The sequence below is a fragment of the Ambystoma mexicanum genome, chromosome 3p (assembly GCF_040938575.1).
Source record: "Ambystoma mexicanum isolate Mex_15411 chromosome 3p, UKY_AmexF1_1, whole genome shotgun sequence".
Lineage (NCBI taxonomy): Eukaryota > Metazoa > Chordata > Amphibia > Caudata > Ambystomatidae > Ambystoma > Ambystoma mexicanum.
The window spans coordinates 384,941,629-384,966,068 of NC_090925.1; the positions used below are offsets into that span (position 1 = coordinate 384,941,629).

At 50.2% G+C, this 24,440-nt stretch overlaps 1 protein-coding gene across 1 annotated transcript in view; it reads left to right on the top strand.

The window, feature by feature from the left end:
* The window catches only part of CTSZ (cathepsin Z), a 149,588-nt gene extending 125,332 nt beyond the window's left edge, over positions 1-24,256 (top strand). Inside the window, exons 5-6 of the mRNA XM_069651055.1 lie at positions 12,454-12,619; positions 20,409-24,256. Coding sequence (XP_069507156.1) covers positions 12,454-12,619; positions 20,409-20,522 — 280 coding nt within the window. The 3' untranslated portion in view covers positions 20,523-24,256. The remainder of the gene's footprint in view (positions 1-12,453; positions 12,620-20,408) is intronic.
* Positions 24,257-24,440: the final 184 nt, after the last annotated feature.

Below are 24,440 nucleotides of genomic sequence, written 5' to 3' on the forward strand. Positions count from 1 at the left end.
TTTGCATAATCAATAGTTCATGGGTTCAATGGGTATATCCCTTGTTCAGAGCTTTCTATGCCAATTGTTTGACTTTCTTAATCAGCCATCTCAGTATTTCAACCTTTTGCTTGTTCATTTACTATTCCATTCCCAATAAGTACTGTGACGAGGGAGAGGTTTATAATCACTCCCGTTTCCCATTGGGTGTCCGAACCCTGTTTCCATAGGTTTGTGACTTCCCCAAAAGTGCCTCATTCTCCCCGCTCACTCTTGCGGCCTCACCGGTTTCGTTCAGCAACTTTGGGCTCCCTTGTTGCTTTCCTGCAGCTCTGCTGCGTTCTCCAGCAGGTGGCTGGCATCTCCATCACGCACGCACCGGACTTCCCGGATGGCGAGCAACTGCTTCACTGTTTCTCGGTTCGCGTCTGACCCTGTGGGACCTCTTCGGACACGCTGCTCTCCAGGATGTACTTGCTCCTTCTCCGCTCTCCGGTAGCTGCCGGCTCTGGTCTCGGCGCCGAGAAGATCTCACCTCTGCTTTCCCGGCCCGTGTCGGGGAAAGAGTCAGCCCCCTTCTTTTTTGCTGGGTCGGGACTTTTAATTAGCATCGCAGGGAGGGAAATTTCCTCGGTCACATGTCCATCACAACTAGAGCGCAAGGCGTGCATCAGAACTTTTGCGATCTTTGTTGCTAGAGTGCTCTTCCTAGTCACAGCATTTCTATGGGGATCTGTATGGAGGGGATTATTATACATATTTAGATGTTCAATTCTTACATCACAGTATGACATACAAATGTGAGAGGGTGACAGATTGTTATCATTGCTCTTTAGGGAACGGGGGTGGGTGTGGGGGGGAGGGGAGTACCATTTTCTACCCAGCTAGTCTTCCTTACTCTCCTGAGATTGCTGCCCCCTCACAAATCCCCAATGTGGTCCTCATGCAGATGGCCACCCCCACGGTCGGTGTCAGGTAGCTTCTGCCCTTCTCTGGCCAGTAGAGGGGAGACTCTCCCTGGGAAAAATCAGTGACTACTTTGCTGGATTGGTCACAGATGTGTGGGGCCCTCTCCTCAGGAGGGAAACCCTTGCTCGATGGAGAATCCAGGACCACTCCAATGAATAGGCGCATTTGAGAAGATGTCAGTGGAGACGTCTTTAAATTGAGGGAGAAGCCCAGTCTGTGGAGGAGGTGGCAGGTGCAATTAAGCTGATCTAGGGATTGATCTGGAAATTGTGCCTGATTAACCAATCGCCCAGTTAGTGAGAGAAACCAGGTGTCTCACACACTAGTCCCCGGGGATCTGTCATCCAGGTGGCCAGGACACGGCCATCGATTTTAGATCCAGTTCGTGGGGGTGGACCAGTGCGGGAGGATCACCTGGGGGAGGGCTCTTCGGGGAGTGGGAGACCAGATGGAGAGACGCGGTATCCCCTTCTTTGTAACAACTTTACCCCATCCTACCAGGTAGGATATTTAGCAACGCTACCCCGCACCCCTTTATAACACATTTCTCATGGACAACCCGCTATGAGAGAAAACAGACTGACACCCGAGCAGTATACCCGACGTGTCCCAATGCAATGGTCTGGCAAGTACTGACCATCACCCACACACCTGACTTCCATTACACTTCCCCACACGGATAAAAGGTGGAGCACGAGAGCACACCCTTAGCGAGGCAAAGCACACAAGGAAACTGCAGTTTCGAGACAGCAGCTGAGTAAGAAGAAAGACTGCAAAACTGAAAGGCATCGCAGGGAGGGAAATTCCCTCGACCTTTCCGATAAGAAACAGTTATTTTCCAGAGACCTTGAGAATAGAAAGCTTTAGACCAGGAAACCAGGCTGAAGAATACTGCATTGTGTGACAGATACCTGGGGCTCTTCCACATCCACAATCAAGGCTCGGAGAATAACTAGCTGCTGTGGTTCCGTTCTTGGCTCCAAGAACAAAGCAGCTTCAGTGAAGTCAACACAGCTGGTGAGTTGGGGAGACCGATATAAGACCGGTCTGTGTTGAAGCCAAGGTTGCAAGCAGCAACATTGTAAGGCGAGCGCTGAAAAGAACATTGTTAAAAACGCATGTGATAAGAGACACAAGTGAAGTTGAACCGCTGATGAGTGATTGAACTTTAAAGCAAGCTACAATACCTTTGACAGAGTGGCCCGGCACTGCGTGGGTGCTCAATCAAAGGTCTCTGTAAGGTATCCAGCTGAGAAGTGACAAAGGTAGATACATTTGGTCCGAGCACGACCGATGGAAAGAATCCTGCACACAGTCTAAAGTCTTCGATTTTGATGAAGTTGAGAAAGTTTTGAAAAGTACATGATTTTGGTCAGAGCGCGGCAGTGGGAGACCAATTGAAGATTTTGTGTTATAGTGGGTCTGAGCCCGGCAGAGGGGGACTCGGGGTGAACAATAAATCACATGAGGTGGTGTATAAGTGAAAATCGGGAGAAAAAAGGAACTTTAATGTTTTGTTGTGTTGCATCAGGCCCTCTGAAATAAGAGACTTTGGCACAGAAGGCCCTGATGCTGAAGTTTTTAACTGCATCCTCGTGCTGGAGAAGCCAGAGCGTGTGCTAAGCTCGAGTGTGCTGCCTTGTCCAGTGCTGAAAACGTGGGGGAAGGGAAGCCAACGGCTTGAACATCCAGACATATTTCTTGAGCACTCTCCTTGGCCTAACATTGTTTCCCACACCATTTGTATTTAGAAGGAAGCGTTGGCAATAGATTTATTAGTATAGGCCCTTTCATTTTGACAGACTGGACTAGGACTGTGTTATTATGTGATGGTCGTAGCTTGCTCCTATCTTTAGATTTAGGATTAGATAGGAGTGTTTCAAACCCAATTGAAGTGCAATAAACATCCTTGAACTGTCATTACTTGAGTCTGTCTTACTGTTTGATACCATGCCATCCTTGCAGTAGGGAAAGATGCAAATCTCTCCTTTCCCGAGACTGGCTGCCACTACCACCAACAGATTGGTGAAGACCCTTGTACTGAGGTAAGGCACAACTCAAAACTGGTAGTGATTGTTGCCTATGACGAACCTCAGGTACTTTCAGTGCATCAGTGCATTGAATGGATCGACACATTTAAGTAAGCATCCTGTAGGTCGAGACACACCAACCAATCCTGGACTTCTAGGGCCTGGAGAATCTCAGTGTTTTTTTCATCTTGACCTTGTCCTTCCTGAGGAACTTGTTCAAGCGCCTCAGGTCCAAGATGGGTCGCAGAACTTCGTCCTTCTTTGGGACCAAAACATAGTGGGAGTACCACCCAAGTTAGGAACAAGTTACTTACCTGTAACTGTTGTTCTCCAGCATGGGTCTGGCATGGATTCACATGCTCATGAATATTCCCCGTCGTCAGGCTGGGAATCCTCGGTAAAGAAAAAACCAGTATCAGTTTCGTTTCTGATCTGTCTTTCGTAGTAGTAACCAATCACTGGTCTCTGCGTCATACTGACCACAGCCAATGACTGCCCTCTACCTAAGCCCCACCTCTGGCAGCCATCTTCAGATTTGGAAGCACGTGAAGTGGTGTATGACCAAGTGAAGAGCCGCAGAGGGGTAGGCGGGAGGGTTCGCATGTGAATCCATGCCAGACCCATGCTGGAGAACAACAGTTACAGGTAAGTAACTTGTTCTTTCTCCAGCATGGGGTCTGGCATGGATTCACATGCTCATGAATAAAGAATACATAGCAGTACACACATGCACAACCACCGGAGGTGGCAAAGGCTCAACATTAAGCATTACATCAAACTCAACATTAAGCAATCTTACCTCCTCACCAGGCTCACCTCAGGCGAACAGGTTGCGCAGCACTGCTTGGCCGACCCTGGACTCCTCCCTGGAATCCCGATCGACGCAGTAGAATTTCGTGAAGGTGTGCGTCGACCTCCACGTAGCAGCCCTGCATATGTCCAGCAGGGGCACACCAGATAGGAACGCCGTGGTAGCTGCGATCGCTCTGGTGGAATGGGCTCTCGGACGGCCAGGCAGCGGTCGGTTTGCCAACCTATGACAGTACATGATACAGCCGGAGAGCCACCTGGAAATGGAAGCCTTCGAGAGAGCCTTCCCCTGATTGACAGGTCCAAAGTTCAAAGAGTTTTGACGTCTTCCGAAAACACTTTGTGCGGTCCACGTAGAACTTCAGCGCTCTAGCCACATCAAGCGAGTGCAAAGTCCTCTCAGCCGGCGACGAAGGCGACGGGAAAAACACAGGCAACACCAAGGGTTCGTTGAGGTGGAATTCCGACGGCACCTTGGGCATGAAGGAGGGGTGCGTCCTGAGCACCACCCTCGTGTCGTGAAAAGTCAAGTATGGTGGCTTGCAAGATAGGGCCTGGATCTCTCCCACTCGTCGTGCGGAGGTGATGGCCACAAGAAACGCTGCTTTCCACGACAGGAACTTCAACGGGGCCGAGTGCAGAGGCTCGAAAGGAGGTCCCATGAGCTTGGTCAGTACCACGTTGAGCTCCCACACCGGGGCCGGTGCCTTCACCGGCGGGAACGATCTGAACAGTCCCTTCATGAACTCTTTCACCAGACGATGAGACCACAAGGACGTCCGCCCCGTGGTTCTGGTGTATCGGGAGATCACAGCAAGATGAATCTTGATGGACGCGTGTGCCAGTCCAGCCTTGGCCAGCGTCAACAGGTACGGCAGCACTTGGGGAGCCGTAAAGCTTAGAGGGTTAATCTTCTGTGCGTGGCACCAGACAGAGAACCTCTTCCATTTGTGTCCGTAGCATTTAAGAGTCGAGGACGCCCTGGCCTTTGCAAGAACCTCTCTGCAGTCGGCCGGTATGTCGTATCCTCCAAACTCTAGCGCTGCAGGAGCCAGGCCTGCAAGTTCAGCGACTTCGGGTCGTGGTGGAGGATGGCGCCTCCTTCCCTGGAGAGCAAATCCTCGTCCACCACAGCTTGATCGGCGGGGACGCTGACAAGTCCAGAAGGTCCGGGAACCATATCTGCCTCGGCCACGCAGGTGCGACGAGGATCATCCTGCACCGTGACCTCTTGAGCTGGTTGATGAGCCGGATCAGCAGTGGCAGAGGAGGGAACGCGTATAGGAACAGGCCTTCCCAGGGGAACGAGAAAGCATCGCCCATGCTCCTCGCCTGGGGAAACCTGCTGGCGAACCTCCGGCACTTGGAGTTCGTCGCCGTCACGAACAGGTCGATCTGGGGTGTGCCCCACCGTCGGAAGAGGCGATCCACTAGATCCTGCCGTAGTTCCCACTCGTGGCACGAGCGCAGCTCCCTGCTGAGTGAGTCGGCGATGTTTTTTATCCCTGCCAGATGAAACGGCACCAGAAACATCCTTTGGGCGACGGCCCAATGCCACAGGTCCTGCGCCTCCTTGGACAGTGCTGGGGACCTGGTTCCGCCCTGTTTCCTGATGTAAAACATGGTGGTGGTGTTGTCGGTGAAGATCCTCACCACCTTGCCCTTGAGGGACGGAAGGAAGGACCTGAGGGCCCAAAACACTGCACGGAGCTCCAGGACGTTGATATGGAGGGACTTCCCCGTCGGGAGCCAAAGGCCTCTCGCGTGCAGATTTCCGGTGTGCGCTCCCCACCCTTCCAGGGAGGCATCCGTGGTCACTGTCTCCTGGTGGCCTGGGGTCTGGAAGTCCATGCCCGCCATCAGATGCGCGCGGGTGTCCCACCACCGGATCGCTCGTCGGAAACTCTCGTCGAGTGTGATCCTCTCCTCGAAGTTGCCCGTCGTTTGGATCCAGCGCGCGTCCAGGAACTCCTGCAACGGGCGCATCCGGAGCCTGCACATGGGAATGAGGTAGATGCAAGAAGACATCATTCCGAGGAGGGACTTGATGGACCTCACCTTGGCCGCGTCGGCAACCAACATCCGCTGCACCTTGCCCAGGATGGCCCTGGTCCTTTTCTCCGAAGGGGAGGCCAGAAGGGACACTGTGTCGAGCTTCGCTCCCAGAAACAGTGCGACTTGCGCGGGTACCAGGTGGGACTTGGCGTAGTTCACGGAGAATCCCAGGTCCGTGAGAAGTTGGACGGTCCTTGCCGTGTGCTCCACGGCGAGCTCCCTCGTCTTGGCTCGGATGAGCCAGTCGTCCAGGTAGGGGTAGACGTGGATCCCCTCTCGGCGCAGCTGCGCCGCCACAGGTGCGAGGCACTTGGTGAATACCCTGGGTGCCGACCGTAGACCGAAGGGAAGGGCTCTGAACTGATAGTGACGCCCTTGGACCACGAACCTGAGAAATTTTCGGTGCCCCTTTAGGATGGGAATATGGAAGTAGGCATCCTCCAAGTCCAACGACGACAGGAAGTCGCCCTCCTCCAGCTGACCCAGGACGTGCTGGAGAGTGACCATCCGGAACTTCTGCGCCTTGATGAACTTGTTCAGCCGTCGTAGGTCTAGGATGGGGCGCCATCCTCCCGTCTTCTTCTTCACGAGGAAGTATCTTGAGTAAACTCCGGAACCCCGAAGCCTCTTTGGGACGAGTTCGATGGCGCCCTTCCTGAGCATCGCCTTTACCTCCAGGAGAAGCTGAGGGACGTGAAGCTCTTTCCTGGCCACAGGGCAGACGCGCGGGCACCTTCTTTGAAACTCGAGCGCGTGACCCTGGGCTAGAGCGTCCAGCACCCAATGGTCTGTGGAGATGGACTCCCACACGCTGACGAAGCTCACCAGCCGGCCTCCCACCGGGGTGCTTCGGTGGGGGCCCGACCCCACGGCCAGTTCAATCCTGCTTAGATGAAGCTTTGCCGCCTTGACCTCCTTGGCGACGACGGCGGGGTCCGCCTGACTTGCCTCGTCCCCTGTAAGCTTCCTGAGACGACGATCGTGCCGCTTGACGGTAGGTGGAAAATCCGCCGCCGGAACCTTTGGAGACACCCTTGCCTCCGCCGCTCCGAAAGGGCGGCCGCCGTTGCTGGAGAACCCAGAGAGCCCGTGCCGTCTCCGTGTCCGCTTTAATGGCTTGAAGGGAATCGTCCACTGTTTTCCCCAATCAGGTTGTTCCCATCGAACGGCATGTCCAGGACTCTGGTCTGAACGTCTTGACGGAAGTCCGTAGCCTTGAGCCATCCACGCCGCCTAAGGCACACGCCGTTGCCCAACTGGCGAAATCCAGTGTCGGCGATGTCCGTCGCAATCGTGATAGCGTGGGTCCGACGCCACCTCACCTTCCTGCAAGATCTCTAGGGCATCCGCCCTCTTGTCGTCCGGTAGGAAGTCCAGCAGGGGAGCCAGTTTGTACCACAGCTCCCTGTCGTAGCGGGCTACGATAGCTAAAGCGTTGTCCGCCTTAATCGTCGTCGCTGCAGACGAGATGACCCTGCGCCCCATCGTATCCAATTTCTTTCCCTCGCCGTCCGGCGGGGAAGTCGACGTGGAGGCCGCACCCCCCCCCGCTTTCTTCCTGGCCGCCGCGGAGACGATGGAGTCCGGGGTAGGCTGTGCCCGGAGGCACAAGGGGGCCGCGTCCGGGACCCGGTACTTCTTCTCGTACCGGTCTCTTCTAGCCGGCGTCGTGGATGGGTTCTTGAGGAGGGCAGGGCCCTCATCCCAAATATCGTCCAGCAGAGGCACCGCGAGGACCGTCTTCGTCTTGGCCTCGCGCCGCTGATAAAGGAAACCTTCACTCTTCTCCTCAGGGCAGAGCTGGAAGAGCTCGGATGCCCTGGCGATCATGGAGTGAAAAGATCCAATCTCGTCGGGCGGGGAAGCCCGGGTGGGAGGTGACGACGGCAGATCCTCGTCGTACACCTCGTCGTCCGTACCCGTCGCGGCCGTGTCAGTCCCCGTGTCATGCCCTCGAGTCGTGGACGGGGAGGAGGGCTAAACGGGGCGCGACGGCTGAAAAGGAGGTGGAGGGTGAATCCTTCTCTTCTTAGGAGGGGGGCTGCCCGAAGGTCCTGGCTCCGGGTCCCCCGACGGGAGTGGCTCCTCCCCTGGTAACGGCAGTCTCGTCCTTATCTCTGAGCATAAGGACTGTATAGCCAACAAAATGGCCGCCGAGTTGTCTTGCGGCGCTGGTAGAGGGGAGTCCGACGGGCGGTAAGGGGCCCCGTCGGTACCCTCGACGATGTCATCGTCTCCTGCGTCGGGATCCCTCCCGACGGGCTGGTCTTCCACGCCAACGCCGTGGCTTAAGACCTCGATCAGTTCTTCCTCAGAGGTTGAGGCCGAATCCACGACAACCTCCTGCCCCCCCTTTTTCTTCTCCGTCGGAGGTTTCACGGGGGTCCTGTCGATGGGCATAAAAGAGGACTCCCTCCGCGGTGGCAGGGAGACTCTGAGCCCCGAGGTCGCCGCCACTGGTGTAGCCTCCACAGGCTGAGCCAGGGCCGCCGCGACTGTCTCGATAGAGGCTTTGGCCGGATGGATTAAGGCTTTCACCACCTTAGGTGCGCTCACCGCCTTCTCCTTGAGGGGGGGGGACACTGCCTCGCTCCCCCTCCGCCTTCGAGCTCGACCGGGGCCTCTCCAGGAGCTTCGCCGGGTGCTCGGCCTTCCTCTTACCCGACCCAGAGCGTTGCTCGTGGTCGATGGTGCCGGGGAGGGTGCGCCCTGCCTGGCGCCCGTAGAGCCCGACCGTTCGGCGCTCCCGGTGCCAGCGGACTCGCGGTGCTTGGCCTTGTGTTGTACCCCCGTCGCCGGGGCGTCCTCAAAGGTCTTAGAAGACCGCTCGGATTTCTTCCTCTTCTTCTCGCCGGACGGGCTCTTCCCTTCCAGCCAGTTGGCGAGACGTTGATGTCGGTCCTTCATGGTCCGCTCCGACATGTTGCCGCAAAACGCACAGTCCTTCTCCACGTGCGTCTTGTCCTCATGTAGGCAGTAAAGACAAAAGGAGTGTTCGTCTTCCTTAAAGACATTCTGCAGCTGGCATCCAGGGCAGACCCTGAACAGCTTTCCGGGCGTCGAGCTTCCCTTCTCCTGGGCCATGACCGAGATGGGCCTGAGAAACTTCTGGAATCCTCCAAAAGCGTAGCTCGACGAAATATTCACCCTTGAGGGGCGTAGACGAATCCGACACGGGTCCCCGTTGATCGGATGGAGAGTCGGTGGAGCTTGAGGCTCTTTTGACCGAAAAAACGAAGTTTTTGAGAAAAAACGTGAAAAAATAGCACTAACGCTCGAGAGCAATAGCACGAGGATCCCAACACATGAACGTGCGGTAAAAATCTGAAGATGGCTGCCAGAGGCGGGGCTTAGGTAGAGGGCAGTCATTGGCTGTGGTCAGTATGACGCAGAGACCAGTGATTGGTTACTACTACGAAAGACAGATCAGAAACGAAACTGATACTGGTTTTTTCTTTACCGAGGATTCCCAGCCTGACGACGGGGAATATTCATGAGCATGTGAATCCATGCCAGACCCCATGCTGGAGAACTTTCCTGTACAGCTATCAACTCTATGGGCCTCATTACGACCCTGCTGGTCCGGAAAGAACGGTGGTGGTAAATCCGCCACCAGCGTTCTTTCCGGACCGGCTGATTAAGAGTCCTGCAGGCAGGTGTCGTCGATCCCGCCAGGTCTGACCTGGCGGGTTTAACACCACCTGCTTGCAGGCGGACATGGAAACACAGGCTCTGTCATAAACAGAGCCAGTGTTTCCATGGTCTCCATCCATGGAGTCCTAAAGGACTCCATGGGAATGGGGATTTACCGATTTCCGCCTCCTGAATTACCGGGTCACCGGGGTTGTAATGCCATGGTGATTCCGGCAATCACGGAGGCGTAATGGTAATACGAGTCCAGCGGTAACCTGCCGGAATTTCCAGCACGTTTACCGTCGGACTCGTAATGAGGCCCAATAGCACCCTTCTCCAGAAGAGAGGAAACCTCTTGCAGGAGCAGTGGGTCCAGATCAGGAGGTTGTCTGACCAAATGGGGGCAAGCTGGAGCGCACTTTAAAAAGGAGGCTTCAGTTGCCCTGAGAGACTACTTGAAGTGCCCATGCTTCTGAAGTAATGGTGCTCCATTCTTGTAAAATGGTGCGACTGTGACAGACGCCCCCTACTGGTGACGCATGGCAGAAGTCTTTAAAGAGGTTTAGTGGTAGGAGCCGCGCTGGAAGGGGACAGACATGGAAGCGGTCTGTCTTACCACCTCTACCTCTGGAAGGTTGAGAGAAAAGTCTGACTCTGGCAGGCGGAGGGTTGCTTCTCGTCAATGGTTCTGAAAGCCTTATCCCTTCTAATGGCATGAAATATCTGTATATTACCTAAAATAAAAAGGTGAGAGCCTGATCTAAAGTAGACTTCTGCACAGTACTGCGAACAATGCAAAGAAAAAAAAAAGATGTTAGAACAATGACAGTAAAATGCTAACAATTCATCCGAAAGACTATCAAGATGGGTGACAACTGTGAAAAACCTGATATTGTCTCACCCGCTAGTCCCCGTGGACCTATCATCCAGGTGGCCAGGACACGGCCATCGCTTTTGGATCCAGTTCCTGGAGGTGGACCAGTGTGGGAGGATCACCTGGATGGCGGGAGGAGGAGTTTCTTGGGGGAGTGGAAGTTTGACGCCGGATGGCGAGATGCGGTATCCCCTTCCCTATAAAACCTTTACCCAATCCAACCAGGTAGGATACTTAGGGATTCAAACCCCTCCTCCCTTTTCAGACACAAACACTTTCTTACGGACAACTCACTGTCAGGGAAAACAGACTAACACCTGAGCCGTGTACCTGATATGTCCCAACATGATGGTCAGGCAATTACTGATCATCACACACCGGACTTCCACACTTCTCCATATGGATAAAAGGCTGAGCACGAGAGTACACTCTGAGTGAGGCAAAGCAAATGAGGAAGCAGCAGTTCCAAGATTGCAGTTTAATACAAGGTGAAAGACAGCGAGACCGAAAAGGAACACAAAGCAAGAGCTCTTGACCTTTTCAACGAAAGACAGTAACTTTAATGAACCTTTGAGAATAGAAAACGTAAGCCCTCAAAACAAAGCTGAACACTCTGGCATTGTGTGTCGAAGGTACTCAGGGCTTTCCCGAGTCGATAGTCAAGGCGGGGAGAAGCGGTTGCTGGCGTGGTACTGTCCTTGGCTCCTACAACAAAGAAAAGGTAGTGAAATCAGCACAGCCGGCGAGTTGGGGAGACTGATACCAACCTGGGCTGTCTGGAAACCAAGTTTGCAAGCGGCAACATTGTATGAAGGAATTTTAAGAGGACAGTGCATGAGGCATATGTGGCAAGTGATGCGAACATAACTAATGCACTAAATGAGTGACTGTACTTTGAAGCAACAATAGATGCCGTAAACAGAGTGGTCAGGCACCACGTGCTTGCTCATTCGAAAGTATCTGTTAGGTATTCAAACCCGAAGGGGACAAATGTAAAGAAAAGGAATTGTAAAATCGAAGTAGTCCTGCAACGGGTCAAGCTAAACCCTATGCACACTCGAAAGTCTTCAATACTTTATTGAAATTGGTCTGAGCCCGGCTGAGGGAGACTAATTTTGTTTAAAAGGGGATCTGAGCCCGGCTGAGGGGGATCCGGGTGAATAGAGAATCACCTAAAGTGAATACTTGTAGAAATCCAAAGAGGAAAATAACTTATTGTTTTTGTTTAGGTTGCATCAGGCCCTCTGAATGAAGCGACTTTGAGGAGTAAAAGAGACTTGCATACAGAAGGTTCTGATGTTATGATTGAACTATATCCTCGTGCTAAAGAAGCCAGAGACTGTGCTATGCTCAAGTGAACTGCCTTCTCCAGTGCTAAAAACGTGGGTAAGGGAGGCCATATAATTTTGAACACTTCTTGCTTTTTGTAACATTATCCCCCACGCTGTTTGTATTTAGAGTTAAGGATTGCCAATAGGTTTTTTAGTATAGGCCCTTTTATTTTGACAAGACACCACTAGGACTGCGTTATTATTTGATGGTCGTAGCTTGTTCCCATGTGTAAATGTATGATTAGATAGGTGTTTATCACACCCTTGTTGAAGTTCAATAAACACCCTTGAACTGTGGTAACTTGTGTCCGTCTTACTGTTGATACCATGCCTTCCATACACAACTCAGATAAAGGACATACCACCGGGTGACTGAGCTCTGGTGAGTGACAGCCCAGCAGTCACTCTGTCATGACTGGATACAACCACAACAGTGGCGGGCAGAACAGCCACCTCTGTGCTAAGAAACACTACAAAAGTTTGATCATCAATTTCCTTTAAGTACTGATCTTCAATGGGTACCCAGAAATGAAGCAAAGATTGTCACTCACATTGCCCAAAATAGGTTAATTATATTTAGTTATTATACACATCACATAATCAGATAATCATATTTTTATAAACATGGCAAAATTTGTATACAAGTCTAATATTCATTTGAGTATCAGGAAAAATGATTTTCCTGGCAAGAAGCACAATATGCTTATTTGTGGCTTTTTCCTAATCTGCTTTGACTATAATTTTCTATCACTGTCCCCTTCTTTGCTTTCAGCTGTGGTATAATGGCCACTCCGAAGCTGGATGCCTACACCGGAGGATTGTATGCGGAATATAACCCGAGCGCCAATGTGAACCACATAATTTCTGTAGCCGGCTGGAGCGTGGACGGAGACGGCACAGAGTACTGGATTGTCCGTAACTCGTGGGGGGATCCGTGGGTGAGTAATATAACAGATCATGAATAATGCGGGCCAATATTTTCACACTAAAAGTCTCAAACTAAGGGAACTCAGTGGGAGGGTGGAGTGCCACGCCATATTATAGGAAAAAGTAATGGCAGCAGTAGCTGAGCCACACAGAGATCAACAAGGAGACCCAATGACGGCAGGCATTAAATGCAAGGATAAATAATAAAAACAGCAGCATGCTCATATTTAAAGCAAAGCCTGTAAAATCAATTGGAAATTTGTTTCGTTCGTTTACATTTTGTTCTTTGAGAGTTCTAAGCTTTTAAGAACAGGCTAAAGGACTTTTCTTTTAGTCAAGAAATCCAGGTTTTCAATCCTGCCCGACTACCCAGCAGTCACAGCATGAGGGTCAAGTCCAACAGGCTGCTTCCTATGAATGCTTCTTGAGCCCAGACTTGAAATTTAAAGACTTCCAGCCAGCTCAGAGCTCTAAAATATAACGCATAAACATATTTTATTTCTATGTTAGGGTTATTCGCTTAGCTCAGACCCAGCTTAAAAAAGCAAGTGAGCGCCTTACAGAAAGTCTGATCTGCAAATGTGTGGGTGTTGTGGTAGCTGGAGGGTTGCGATATGGGGATGGACCTGTCACGAAAGTGGTTGTGGCTAGAAGCAATTCATCGTAAGGCTTCTGAGAGTTTTGCAAGCTTTGTGGTAGGCAGGCCATTGTGTCAATTGGAAGGAGAGAAAGGAAATGAAGGGGTGGGTCCAGTGTGCTTGGTTTTTATTTACTAAAATGACATAAGCTTTAAGTAGTGAATTCACTTTTAATGGATTCATTTCAATCTCGAGGTCATGAATTTAGATTTTGCCGATCAACTCATTCTCAGATTCCCTAGACAGAGGACCTCTATTCAAATCTTTACTAACAAACCATTATTATGCAATATTAATTTTAACAATTTCTATTCAATACTTTTATAAGACAATATCCCTTTAAGGTGGACTCTTCCTTGCCCCTGACTTATTGCTTAGCAATACATGTCTAGGCACGAGTAGTATAGCGCAGTGGCAAGACAACGCGGAGCAACTGAGGTTTGCGGCAAGACAACGCAGAGCAACTGAGGTTTGAATCCCAGGTTCACGCTTAGAAACCTCTTCGGTATTAAGCAGATTATAAATAAGAATCATACGTCTAACAAAAATCACCATTTTGCGTGCCAATCCACATACCTCTCTGTACATATAGCACACTATTTGGTTGATTTTAAAAACTGCATACAGTCGCGATATCATGGAAAAATATTCCTGCGTCCATATTTGCAACCTTGAGATTTGAAAGTCCATTTCTGATGTTTGTTAATCTGCTTAGAATCACATGCTGAGCATAGGTCCGACATCCAGTGGTCACTGCGGAGTATTGCATTTTGTTTTTCGTAGTTGAAAAGGGACGTCGACAAGGCGTGTCTGAAATACTATCCCTATAGTGACGTGCCTTGTACCCACAATCCCTGACGCGTCGTGGTCCCTCAGATTGTTTTTTTCCGCCCAGCTACTGGTCGCCTTTACGCAGAGCTCCTCGAGAGACACTGCAGATTTCATCTCCTCGACCTTTGGTCGTTTTCCTATTTAATATATAACACATCGATCCCTCCCTCGACGCAGTTGTGAAGCTGTCTCCGCCGAGCAAGATCTTCGACGGAGGGGACGAGCGGAGGAGATCCTTCGGCGTTGCCGAACACGTGGCCTGGCCTCGCAGGCCAAATACAGTAGGGAGTGTGGGGTCGTGGGACATCTCTGGTTCTTTTCTGAGAATGCCTTTCCTTTTCCCCTTCCTTTCCCTTGGGGTCGTTATCACGATTTATTGCCTCGGCTATGGAGAGGACACCCTTTAGGTTTTGCCCGCTTTGCAAGGGCAAGTTTACTTGGAAGGACAAGCATTCACGGTGTAACCGCTGCTTGCCCCTCGATCACAAAGAGGAGGGTTGCACGGCTTGTCGGCTTCTTAAGCCAAAGACTCTAAAAGACCGTAGGGTCAAGAGGTGGGCGGCCTACGCTATGTTGAAGGCCGATTCTTCACCCGCCGCTGCTACCACCGACAGTGAAGAGGAACGTGATAACACGACCTCCGCTACGGAAGTCGTAGACCCCTCTAAAGAGCGCTCGCGCTCTTCGTCGTCTGTCCCCGGCCCCGACGGGCTCGGCTCACGCCCTGCTTATGAGGATGAACACTCCGGCGACACTGACGCACACGATACCACACATAAGCACACAACCCATGGCTCTTCTTCGTCGAAGACGAAGAAAGCATCAGCGCCCAAGGAGACGCAGGTTCCACCGGCGGCCTCCTCGGACCGTTCAGGTTCGAAGCCCCTCTCGCAACCACAGCCGCGACCAGCAGCTGGGCTTTCGGCAAATAAGGGCGCCGCCCCCAAACCATCGGCCGGCGCGCACCAGCAGAGAGCGCACGCCGCCGTAGAACGATCGACACCCGTAATGTCGAAACCACAGCCCTCCGCTGACAAACGAGTCACAGAGAGCTTTGCGAGGATCGTTGTAGCCGACGCCCAGAAGCGTACGCCGAAAGACACGTCGAGCGCTACGCAAAGGTCGAAAGACACGCCGAAAAAGCCCGCAGAAAGACAGGGACTACCCCCTTCAGTCGGGGGGACCCCCAGCACACCGGAAGGCTTTTCGGAAGGCGACGGGACACTTTCCTCGACGTTGTTGGAAAGGTCGAGCCGTTTTCAGCTAGATGACACTAATTTTCCCCCGCTAGACCGCTCAGGGGTACCCCATGAAACCATGGAAAGGCTCCATCTCTGCATGGAGAGAATGGAGAGGTTTATGAAGACCCAGAACCCTCCTACTCCCAAGAGAACAAGAGAAGGGCCTCAGGAGGACCCCAAGGCCAAATATCAGAGACTATTCAATCCCCAGCAGGACACAGCCTCAGATTTCCATAATGTGTATGACCTCACTGGTGAGGAACAATACTTGGAGGAGGAGGATGAATTTGTGGACGATGAAGAGGGACAGAACCAGGGGGAAGGTCTGGAAGACAGCCCAGACATGGTAGGAGAAGGCTTCGGAGAAAATCCAGAAGAAGGACCTTCTCATCCCTGGCAATCCCCATCAGTATATTCGGACACTGATGTCCTGAACCTAAATCCTCCTGACAATTCACCCGTTAGAAACACGTCTCCCATCGACAATCAGCCCACATTTAATGCCCTGTTGCGCAGAGCAGCAGCACATTTCGAACTGGACACTGGGGAGATCTCTCCTGAAATAGACTTTGTGGAAAGAGTAATTAAGGAGAAACCCCCGGTCAGCCAGACCTTTCCCCTCCTCGCTTCAGTGAAGAGAAGAATCATCCCTTCGCTATCCACACCCGCACTAATCAGAGGAGTTAATCCAAGAATTGAAAAACTTTTCACTCCTTCACCCTCAGACCCGCTGTACATCAGGGGACATTCCATTCCGGATTCCCTTGTAGTAACTAATACAAGGAAGAGGGCAGGGGTGCCGCTGTCCACCAGCGAGGCACTACCGGACAAGGAGGGCAAGAGGTTATATGCCCTTGCAAAGAGTCACATCCTCGGCTGCCTTTTCGGCAAGAATTGCGAACAACAATTCTTTGCTAGCTACCTACGCGGACGCGCAGTGGGCCAAACTGCGTAAAGACGCCGAAGAAGCGCCGGAACCACTACGTACACGCCTGCTATCAACTATTGGCGAAGGAACCCAGGTCAACCAGAGTATTGTAAAGAACTCTCTGGATGCTGCAGAGACAGCGGGACGTTCCCTGGTTCAGGGAATACTCCTAAAACGGCATGTATGGCTGCGCAACTCAGGGTTCAAACCGGAGACACAGGCGTCTTTAATAAATAAACCTGTTGAAGACTCAAACCTCTTCGGGAAAGCGGTGGATGAGGCTCTGGAGATGGCTAAAAAAGAGTTTGATACTATCAAAACTCTTGACCAGATCTCTAAGCCCATTACCAGACGCGGCTATGGCAACAAACGCTTTTTTCGTGGCCAACGCCAACAGCAGAATCAGCAGCAACAGTACCCTGCCACCAATTACCAGACCAATAGTGGGCAGTACAGCCAAAGAGGCCAGCGCCGGGGCAAAGGGAGAGGTCGGGGGTCCACCCCCAGAGGCTCCCAAGCCCCCAACAACACCAAGTGATGCGAAGATTCGCGTCCCCTCCCATGCAACACCGGTCGGGGGCCGGATAACATCCTTTCTTCCAGCATGGGAGGGAATAACGTCAGACCGCTGGGTACTTTCCACCGTAGCCCACGGATACTGCATCGAATTCAACAGTTCCCCAACATACAGACCCCCGAGGGGACGACGCATGACACCGGAACACCTTGCCATCCTTCTCCAAGAAGGACAACAACTGTTGGAAAAAGGAGCCATAGAGGTCGTGCCTCTATCTCAGGTAACGGAAGGTATTTATTCAGTGTACTTCCTTGTACCCAAAAAGGATCTAACCATGCGCCCTGTATTAGATCTGCGCCCAGCGAACAAGTTTATCAAACCCCAGAAGTTTCGTATGGTGACCTTACAGGAAGTGATCCCACTGCTATCACAGGGAGATTACATGACAACATTGGACATGAAAGATGCATACTTTCATATTTTAATGTTGCCAGCGCACAGAAGATACCTCAGGTTCATGATAGAGGGCAAACACTACCAGTTCAGAGTGCTACCCTTCGGCATAGCATCAGCACCAATGGTATTCACGAAGGTACTGGCAGTGGCAGCGGCCCACCTGCGCAGGTTGTCCATCCCAGTTTACCCTTACCTCGACGACTGGCTCATAACAGGGGATTCTTACAAAACATGCTTCTCCAATACCCAAAAGACTGTAGACCTTTTGTTCCAGTTGGGCTTCTCCATCAACGAAAAGAAGTCCAGCCTAGACCCCAGCCAAATCAAACAATTCCTAGGGGCTCTAATTCAAACAAAGGACGGCCTTGTCTTCCCCTCCAACGAGAGGGTCCAAAACATGCTGTTTCAGATCCCTCAATATGTGACCGGTCGAGAGGTGACGGTACGCAAAGCAATGCGCTTGCTAGGCATGATGGCGTTGTGTATTTATTTGGTACCTCACGCGCGCCTGCGCATGCGCCCTGTGCAAGAGTGGCTCAACAGCCAGTGGTGTCAGGCCAGCGGACTATGGGACGATCTAGTGGCGGTCTCGCAGGCCTTGGTTCTCTCGCTACGGTGGTGGACAAAGGAAAACCTGGAAAGAGGGAAACCCTTTGCCACACCCGCGGCGGAAGCCACTCTGACCACAGACGCATCCCTCACAGGATGGGGGGCTCACCTATCCCATCAGACTGCTCACGGAGTGTGGACTCCGAACGTAGCATCCAAACACATAAATCTACTGGAGCTACTAGCTGTGTTCAAGGCGCTAAAAGCCTTCCAGGAACACCTACAAGGCAAGACTGTGTTGGTCCTTACAGACAGCACCACAGCCATGTACTACATCAACAAGCAGGGGGGCACCCACTCTCCAGGGCTGTCCAAACTGGCCCAAAATATATGGAAGTGGGCTCTCAAACAAAACATGTTCCTACTGTCACAACATGTACCAGGGGAACTCAATCTGCTGGCAGACAAACTCAGCAGAGATTTCCCCCTGCCCGAAGAGTACGAATGGCGACTGCACAAAGACATCTTCTTCGACGTCTTCACACAATGGGGATTCCCAGAAATAGACCTATTTGCAACCCTGGAGAACTCACAATGCCTACGTTACGCCTGCAGGTACCCCCAGAACCAATCCAGGGGGAACGGTCTGTCGATGCAATGGTCAGGGAAATTTGTTTACGCTTTTCCCCCCCCCCGACTCCCCTTCTCAACAAGGTGGTGCACAAGATGCACCAGGAACAAGTGACCATGATACTGGTGGCCCCCAATGTGGGCCCGACAGCCATGGTTCGCTCACTTGATGGCGATGTCTCTATCTTCCCCAGTGAAACTCCCCTGCCCGTACAACATGCCGTCACAAGACAAGGGCAGGACTCTGCATCCATGCCCCCAGAACATGAACTTAGCAGCTTGGCTCCTGGGATCATAGAATTCGGACATCTACAGCTCCCGCAGAGATGCATGGACATCCTCAGGGAAGCCAGAAAACCTAACACTCGCCACTGCTATTCTAGCAAGTGGAAGAGATTTGTCATCTGGTGCAGAGGAAAAAGCATCAACCCGATTGACTGCTCTCCCACACATATTGTTCTATACCTGACCCACTTATTGGATTCAGGTCTAGTGTTCAATTCCATTAAAGTCCACCTAGCGGCACTTTATGCATACACCACTTCCCAACTCAAGGTGTCGTGGTGGAAGATCCCTGTTATAAAGGCCTTCATGGAGGGAGTAAAGAGAATACACCCCCCGATAGCTGACCCAGCTCCCGGATGGGACCTTAACGTGGTACTTACCAGACTCATGGGCTTACGTTTCGAACCCATGCACAAAGCATCTCTTAAAGACCTCACTCTTAAGACTGCTTTTTTAATAGCCATCACCTCCATCAGGAGAGTAAGTGAACTACAGGCTCTTTCTGTTCTAGACCCCTTCGTTACAGTTCACAGAGATAAGGTGGTTCTACGCATGCACCCAAGGTTTGCTCCGAAATCTCGAAATTCCACGTAAACCAGTCTATAGAACTGCCAACGTTCTTTCAAAATCCTTCCAACTTGGGAGAAAAATCTCTGCACACACTAGATGTGCGCAGAGCGGTCATGTTCTACATGGAAAGAACCAGACCACTGAGGAAGACTAATCAGTTCTTCGTCTCGGTGGCAGCAGGAAGAGAAGGGGATGCAGTTTCAAAGTCCACTATTTCTAGATGGATTGTTCAATGCATCACTCTCTGCTATACGCTTGCTAAGAGAGAACTGCCCTTTAAGCCAAGAGCACACTCTACTCGAGGCACGGGGGCGTCCATAGCATTCATTGCAAATGTTCCCCGTGAGTCCATCTGCAAAGCGGCTTCTTGGAGTTCTGTGCACACCTTTACAAAACACTACTGTCTAGATGCACACTCGAGATCTGACTCCCAGGTGGGAAAGGCAGTATTAAGACATCTTTCCTCTACTGTTCCTTCTCATAACCCACCGCCAACTCCGGGTACTGCTCGCTAGTCTATGCACAGCATGTGATTCTAAGCAGATTAACAAACATCAGAAGACAATGCATTACTTACCGTAAAAGCATTTCTGATGGTTGTATCTGCTTAGATTCACATGTGCCCACCCTTCCTCCCCGCTCGGATGGAAGGAACATAGACTTCCTTTTATATCTCTCTTTTCTGTACTCACTCACGTCTAGAAGGCTCCCTCAGGGCAGAAAAATACAAACAGAGGGACCTTGACGCGTGAGGGATTGTGGGTACAACGCACGTCACTATAGGGATAGTATTTCAGACACGCCTTGTCGACGTCCCTTTTCGACTATGAAAAACAAAATGCAATACTCCGCAGTGACCACTGGATGTCGGACCTATGCACAGCATGTGAATCTAAGCAGATACAACCATCAGAAATGCTTTTACGGTAAGTAATGCATTGTCATATTGCTTGGACAATTGGATAATATTTCCGAAGCCTTGTCACTTTAGTTGGACAGCCAGATGAAGTACTTTAGTTCAACGTTGTATTACCAAATGAAGGTTCAACCATCAAGCAGGTCAGCTCTGATATGTAGATGAATGGTGCTAATTTTAGTCATTTGCGAGAATACTGTACTGTGCAGCGGCGCTAAACACATTTTTTCCCCCTGCAGGGAGAGCGCGGCTGGCTGAGGATTGTCACAAGCACTTACAAAGGCGGGAAAGGCGCAGACTACAATCTTGCCATTGAAGAAGACTGTGCCTATGGGGACCCGGTTCTGCCTTGAGCATGGCCAAAGTTTCGTTTTCAGAGGTTTTGTAGGTGTTGCAGGTCGCCCCTTCCCCTGCCATTTTAGAAAAATATATATTTCAGGTGCCTTCTTTTTTTAAGCTGCTAGAATAATTCTACTACTATTGTGGTCCACTTGGGAGGTAAAATCGCAATCTATTAAGCAGGGGGCGACCCCTCTCCCGTGGGAACATCCAAGAACAGGAAACGCTGGTCTGCAGTGAGAGTACAGATAACCAACTACCAAAAAAGGCTTTTATTCAATACATAACAGTGTCCTTGATACATGTTTAGTTTAAGACCCCAACTGTGTCAGTCACCCCCACATTGCAGGCAACAATCTCCAGACAACCCGCACAGGGCATTCAATAAAGCAAAAGGACTATATTCTTTACAGGAATATTTTTTAATGTTTGGATTTTAATCTTGAAAATGTCTTCACTAAGGCAGTGAGAATCGCGATTTTTACACCATTCATCCCCCGTGCAATTTCAACTTCCTTGAAAGGCGAACAACAATTTCTTTCTCCATAAAATCAGGGGTGGGCAGGATCAAGGAGGAAGTCCCAAACCAATCTCGAATCACCTTCACACCAAGCCTCCCTGGTGCAGTTTTCTTTAGTCTTGTCAGTGGAGCAGCCAGATATAGTCTGGGTCTGCCGTAAGGGTCTTCCATATTCATGGCAATGTTGCTCCCAAATCTTATTTAAACATATGTTGGCTTAGGTATGCCAAAGGTCTGGGATTTACTATGAGCGTGCCCATTCAGCTCCCAGGGCCCATCAACTTTCCCCAGAATACAAATGGAGGACTCAGCCATGTGCAAGTTAGAACTGTTTATTACAAAAACCGACAGGGATCATACAGGACATTTGGGCATTCCCAGAATCACACTCCTTAGCCCGTGTCGTGCCATTTTGTTGTCCCCTGGTGTCAAAACATGAGCCCCTCCCCGAAAAACCTACAAGGCCTTTTGTTTGTGTGACTGGGGTGATATCACTTATCGATTACCCCTATAGACGTTGCGTTATTGGCCCATACATGCCAGGTGGTTGGCCTGCCCCTTCCCCAAGAAACTATTACATTGTAGCAGGGTTGCAGGATTACCCTTCACCCTTGCCCTCTGCCATCCATGGATTTCTGTCCCCCCATTGGCTGGAACTGGTCCAACCAGGCCTGTGACCCTACTCTGTTCTCAGTGCTCTGTGCACCTCTTCAAGGTAATGAGAATGACTGTGTTCCCAATGTAACAATTTAACTGTTAACATTACCACTTTTGCCTGTGAGAGTGCCCTCAACGTTGCTAACAAGTCCATGTTTCACTGCATGTCCGTGTTGCTCAGAACCGTTAGTCTTCCCACCGTGGGTGAATGACCATTGTCTAGCTCGGCTGCATCACGTGGTTGAGGACCACGAAATCAAGCTCTTGTGGTATGCATTCTATGAAGTATTCTGTTTTTCTGCAGCTGGCCCCTTGTCATTTTAAGCTTGGAATGTGTTGCTTGTCTCTGACCTTGGCTGCAAGCCCTCGTCTGCTGTTCTGTGCAACCTGGTCCTACTTTCCCCAGTCTTTCGTCCTGTAGCTTGTGGCCTCAGTGTAATCCTCATTATAGCTGCACTATAACTTCTACATATCTATACCGTCTACGTTTCCTATAGGTTAGTAGTCTTTGGTCCTTCCAGGCTCCTTACTTGATCCTGTAGTTCCATAGGGTTAGTTGCAATAGTTATCTGCAAGCTTGCTCTCTATCTCTTTGTTGCCTTGCGTTCCTGCACTTGGCTAATGAGTAAAATAATAAGCTTTTGACAGTATGTATATGTATCTGTCCTATCTACAGAACTGTGTAAGCTTGTTCTTCGTGTGTTCACGTGTGTGTCCGTGTAACTTTGTGCATGGCTGCGAGTGTGCTTTGTAACTAACGTTGCTATGTCTTGGTGTCACTAATGATGTTAGCACATTGGTTTGTAAGCATTAGTCAACGTCATCCATCAAGACATTTGGGTCCATGACCAAGGTTGAAGCACCTGTATCCATAAAGAGTGATTGGATAAGGTTTGAAGGCTGTCTAAGAGATTATCTTTCTGCATATGCGGAGATCACTGGCCCTCCTCGGGGCGGTCCGAATAGCGAGTGGCTTTGTGCGTTTTTGACTCTTCGGGCCATCATGTTCATGGGGGTGAGGAGGGGCACCCCAGAGACCCTCTCTTCACATAAACATATACTGAATGAAAAAAGACGTCATGCAATGGGAAGTCTAATGAAGCTGTTCAGTTGTAGACTTTTAAGGTGTTACCTCAAAGTGACCACAGCCGCTGCCATAAGGAGAATACCACTTAATGCCTCCACAATGTGATATTTACTGGTAAAAACTAGAAATCAACCGTTTCATTTTTCGAATGTGTATTATAAATTAAAGATTGTGTTGCATTTTAATTGGAAGGTGGGCATGAGCACAGTCTCCCCCTCACGCTCTCTAGCCACACCTCCGTGCTTACAATAATATCCTCGTACCATAGCGCAGTTTTCTGAGAGGTCCCCCAGACTCTTGCAAGTCACAGTTTGAATCACAGCCAGATCTTCTCAGTCAAAATGAAGACCACTGATTTGGATAACAGTATTACTTAAGCACGGCAAGAAAATGGAGTTTGTGGCGATTGCTCTACAAATAGTGGTCATCGCTATCAATATTTCTTCCGAAAATTAATGCAAAACTATTGTGTGGTTGACAATTGACTATTGTTTTAATGTTGGTAATGCAGGCGTAGTGGTCCAAGTAAACCCTAGGCCGTGAAATGGTCAGAAATGTACTGACTTCAGAAAATTATACCCCAATCATCTGGGACACTTAGCCAAACCACTAAATGCAATTATTCATGTTTTTTTCGGATTTGCAGAGCAGTGTTTGTTTTTTAAGACCTAATTCCATGGAAAGAAAATGTCTCTCCCAGAGCGAACTTAACTCAAGCTACCAATATGCCCAATCTCCTCTTTATCCAGAAACAGAACTCTAAAGGCTGACCCCCCCAGAGAGCCAGACTCAATGCAAAAACTAAAAGTAAGTGTTCCAGCGTGCAACGTACTGAGCAAAATGCCAGGGCTGGAGAAAGGGGACTGATGGCATAGGGCCAGTTTGCAATTTTTATCACCACAGAAACAGATCTGCAGGTGGCAGGAAAGTTTGAAATTGTAAAGGTGAAAAGTATAATCCAGGACTTCAACTCTGTAATGACCCTGCTGTGACTACACGTCATGCTCTGGCTGGCAAGTACAACTCAAGAAAGCATAATTTGAGTGAGCGCTTGCCCTTTCTTCCATGGCCCATGACAGTTTGCATATTGCAGGGAACATTTATATAGCACTTTATGGTGGATGAAATCACTGGACCTCGTGTTGCTAAAAATAAGATTCATCATTACACGTAATTTAGTGTTCGGGTGCAAAATAGCGAAACAAGCTGCAAGCTACACCATATAATTACCTTGGACTCAGATGAAGATACAATGACCATGTAATTGCTTTTGTAAAAGAGTGTAATCTCAGGGTGTTTGTTTTTTTGGTATACTCGTTGCTATGGCAAGCTTGCACCTGGCTGGTGCAGACTGTTCTTTAAACAAACAATTATACATTATATGCTAACAGGAAAACCTGGAAATGCGCTTCAGTGAATATCATGTCTTGGAACCAGCTATATCCCAAAGTGATTTTTACAATAAATACTATGTTTTTTCTATCTATTGTGCCTGGTTTTGATTTTTGCATCGATGAATAAATGAACGCTACATGTTTTGGGGCGTACTTAGGATTTCTGAATTGAGTAAAAAGGCCCTTAGAATTGGATTGACACCCAAGTCATGATGTTCTGAATCCACAAGCCCAAACAGACCTACACTGCTGGATATTTTATCAGAGCGGGAAC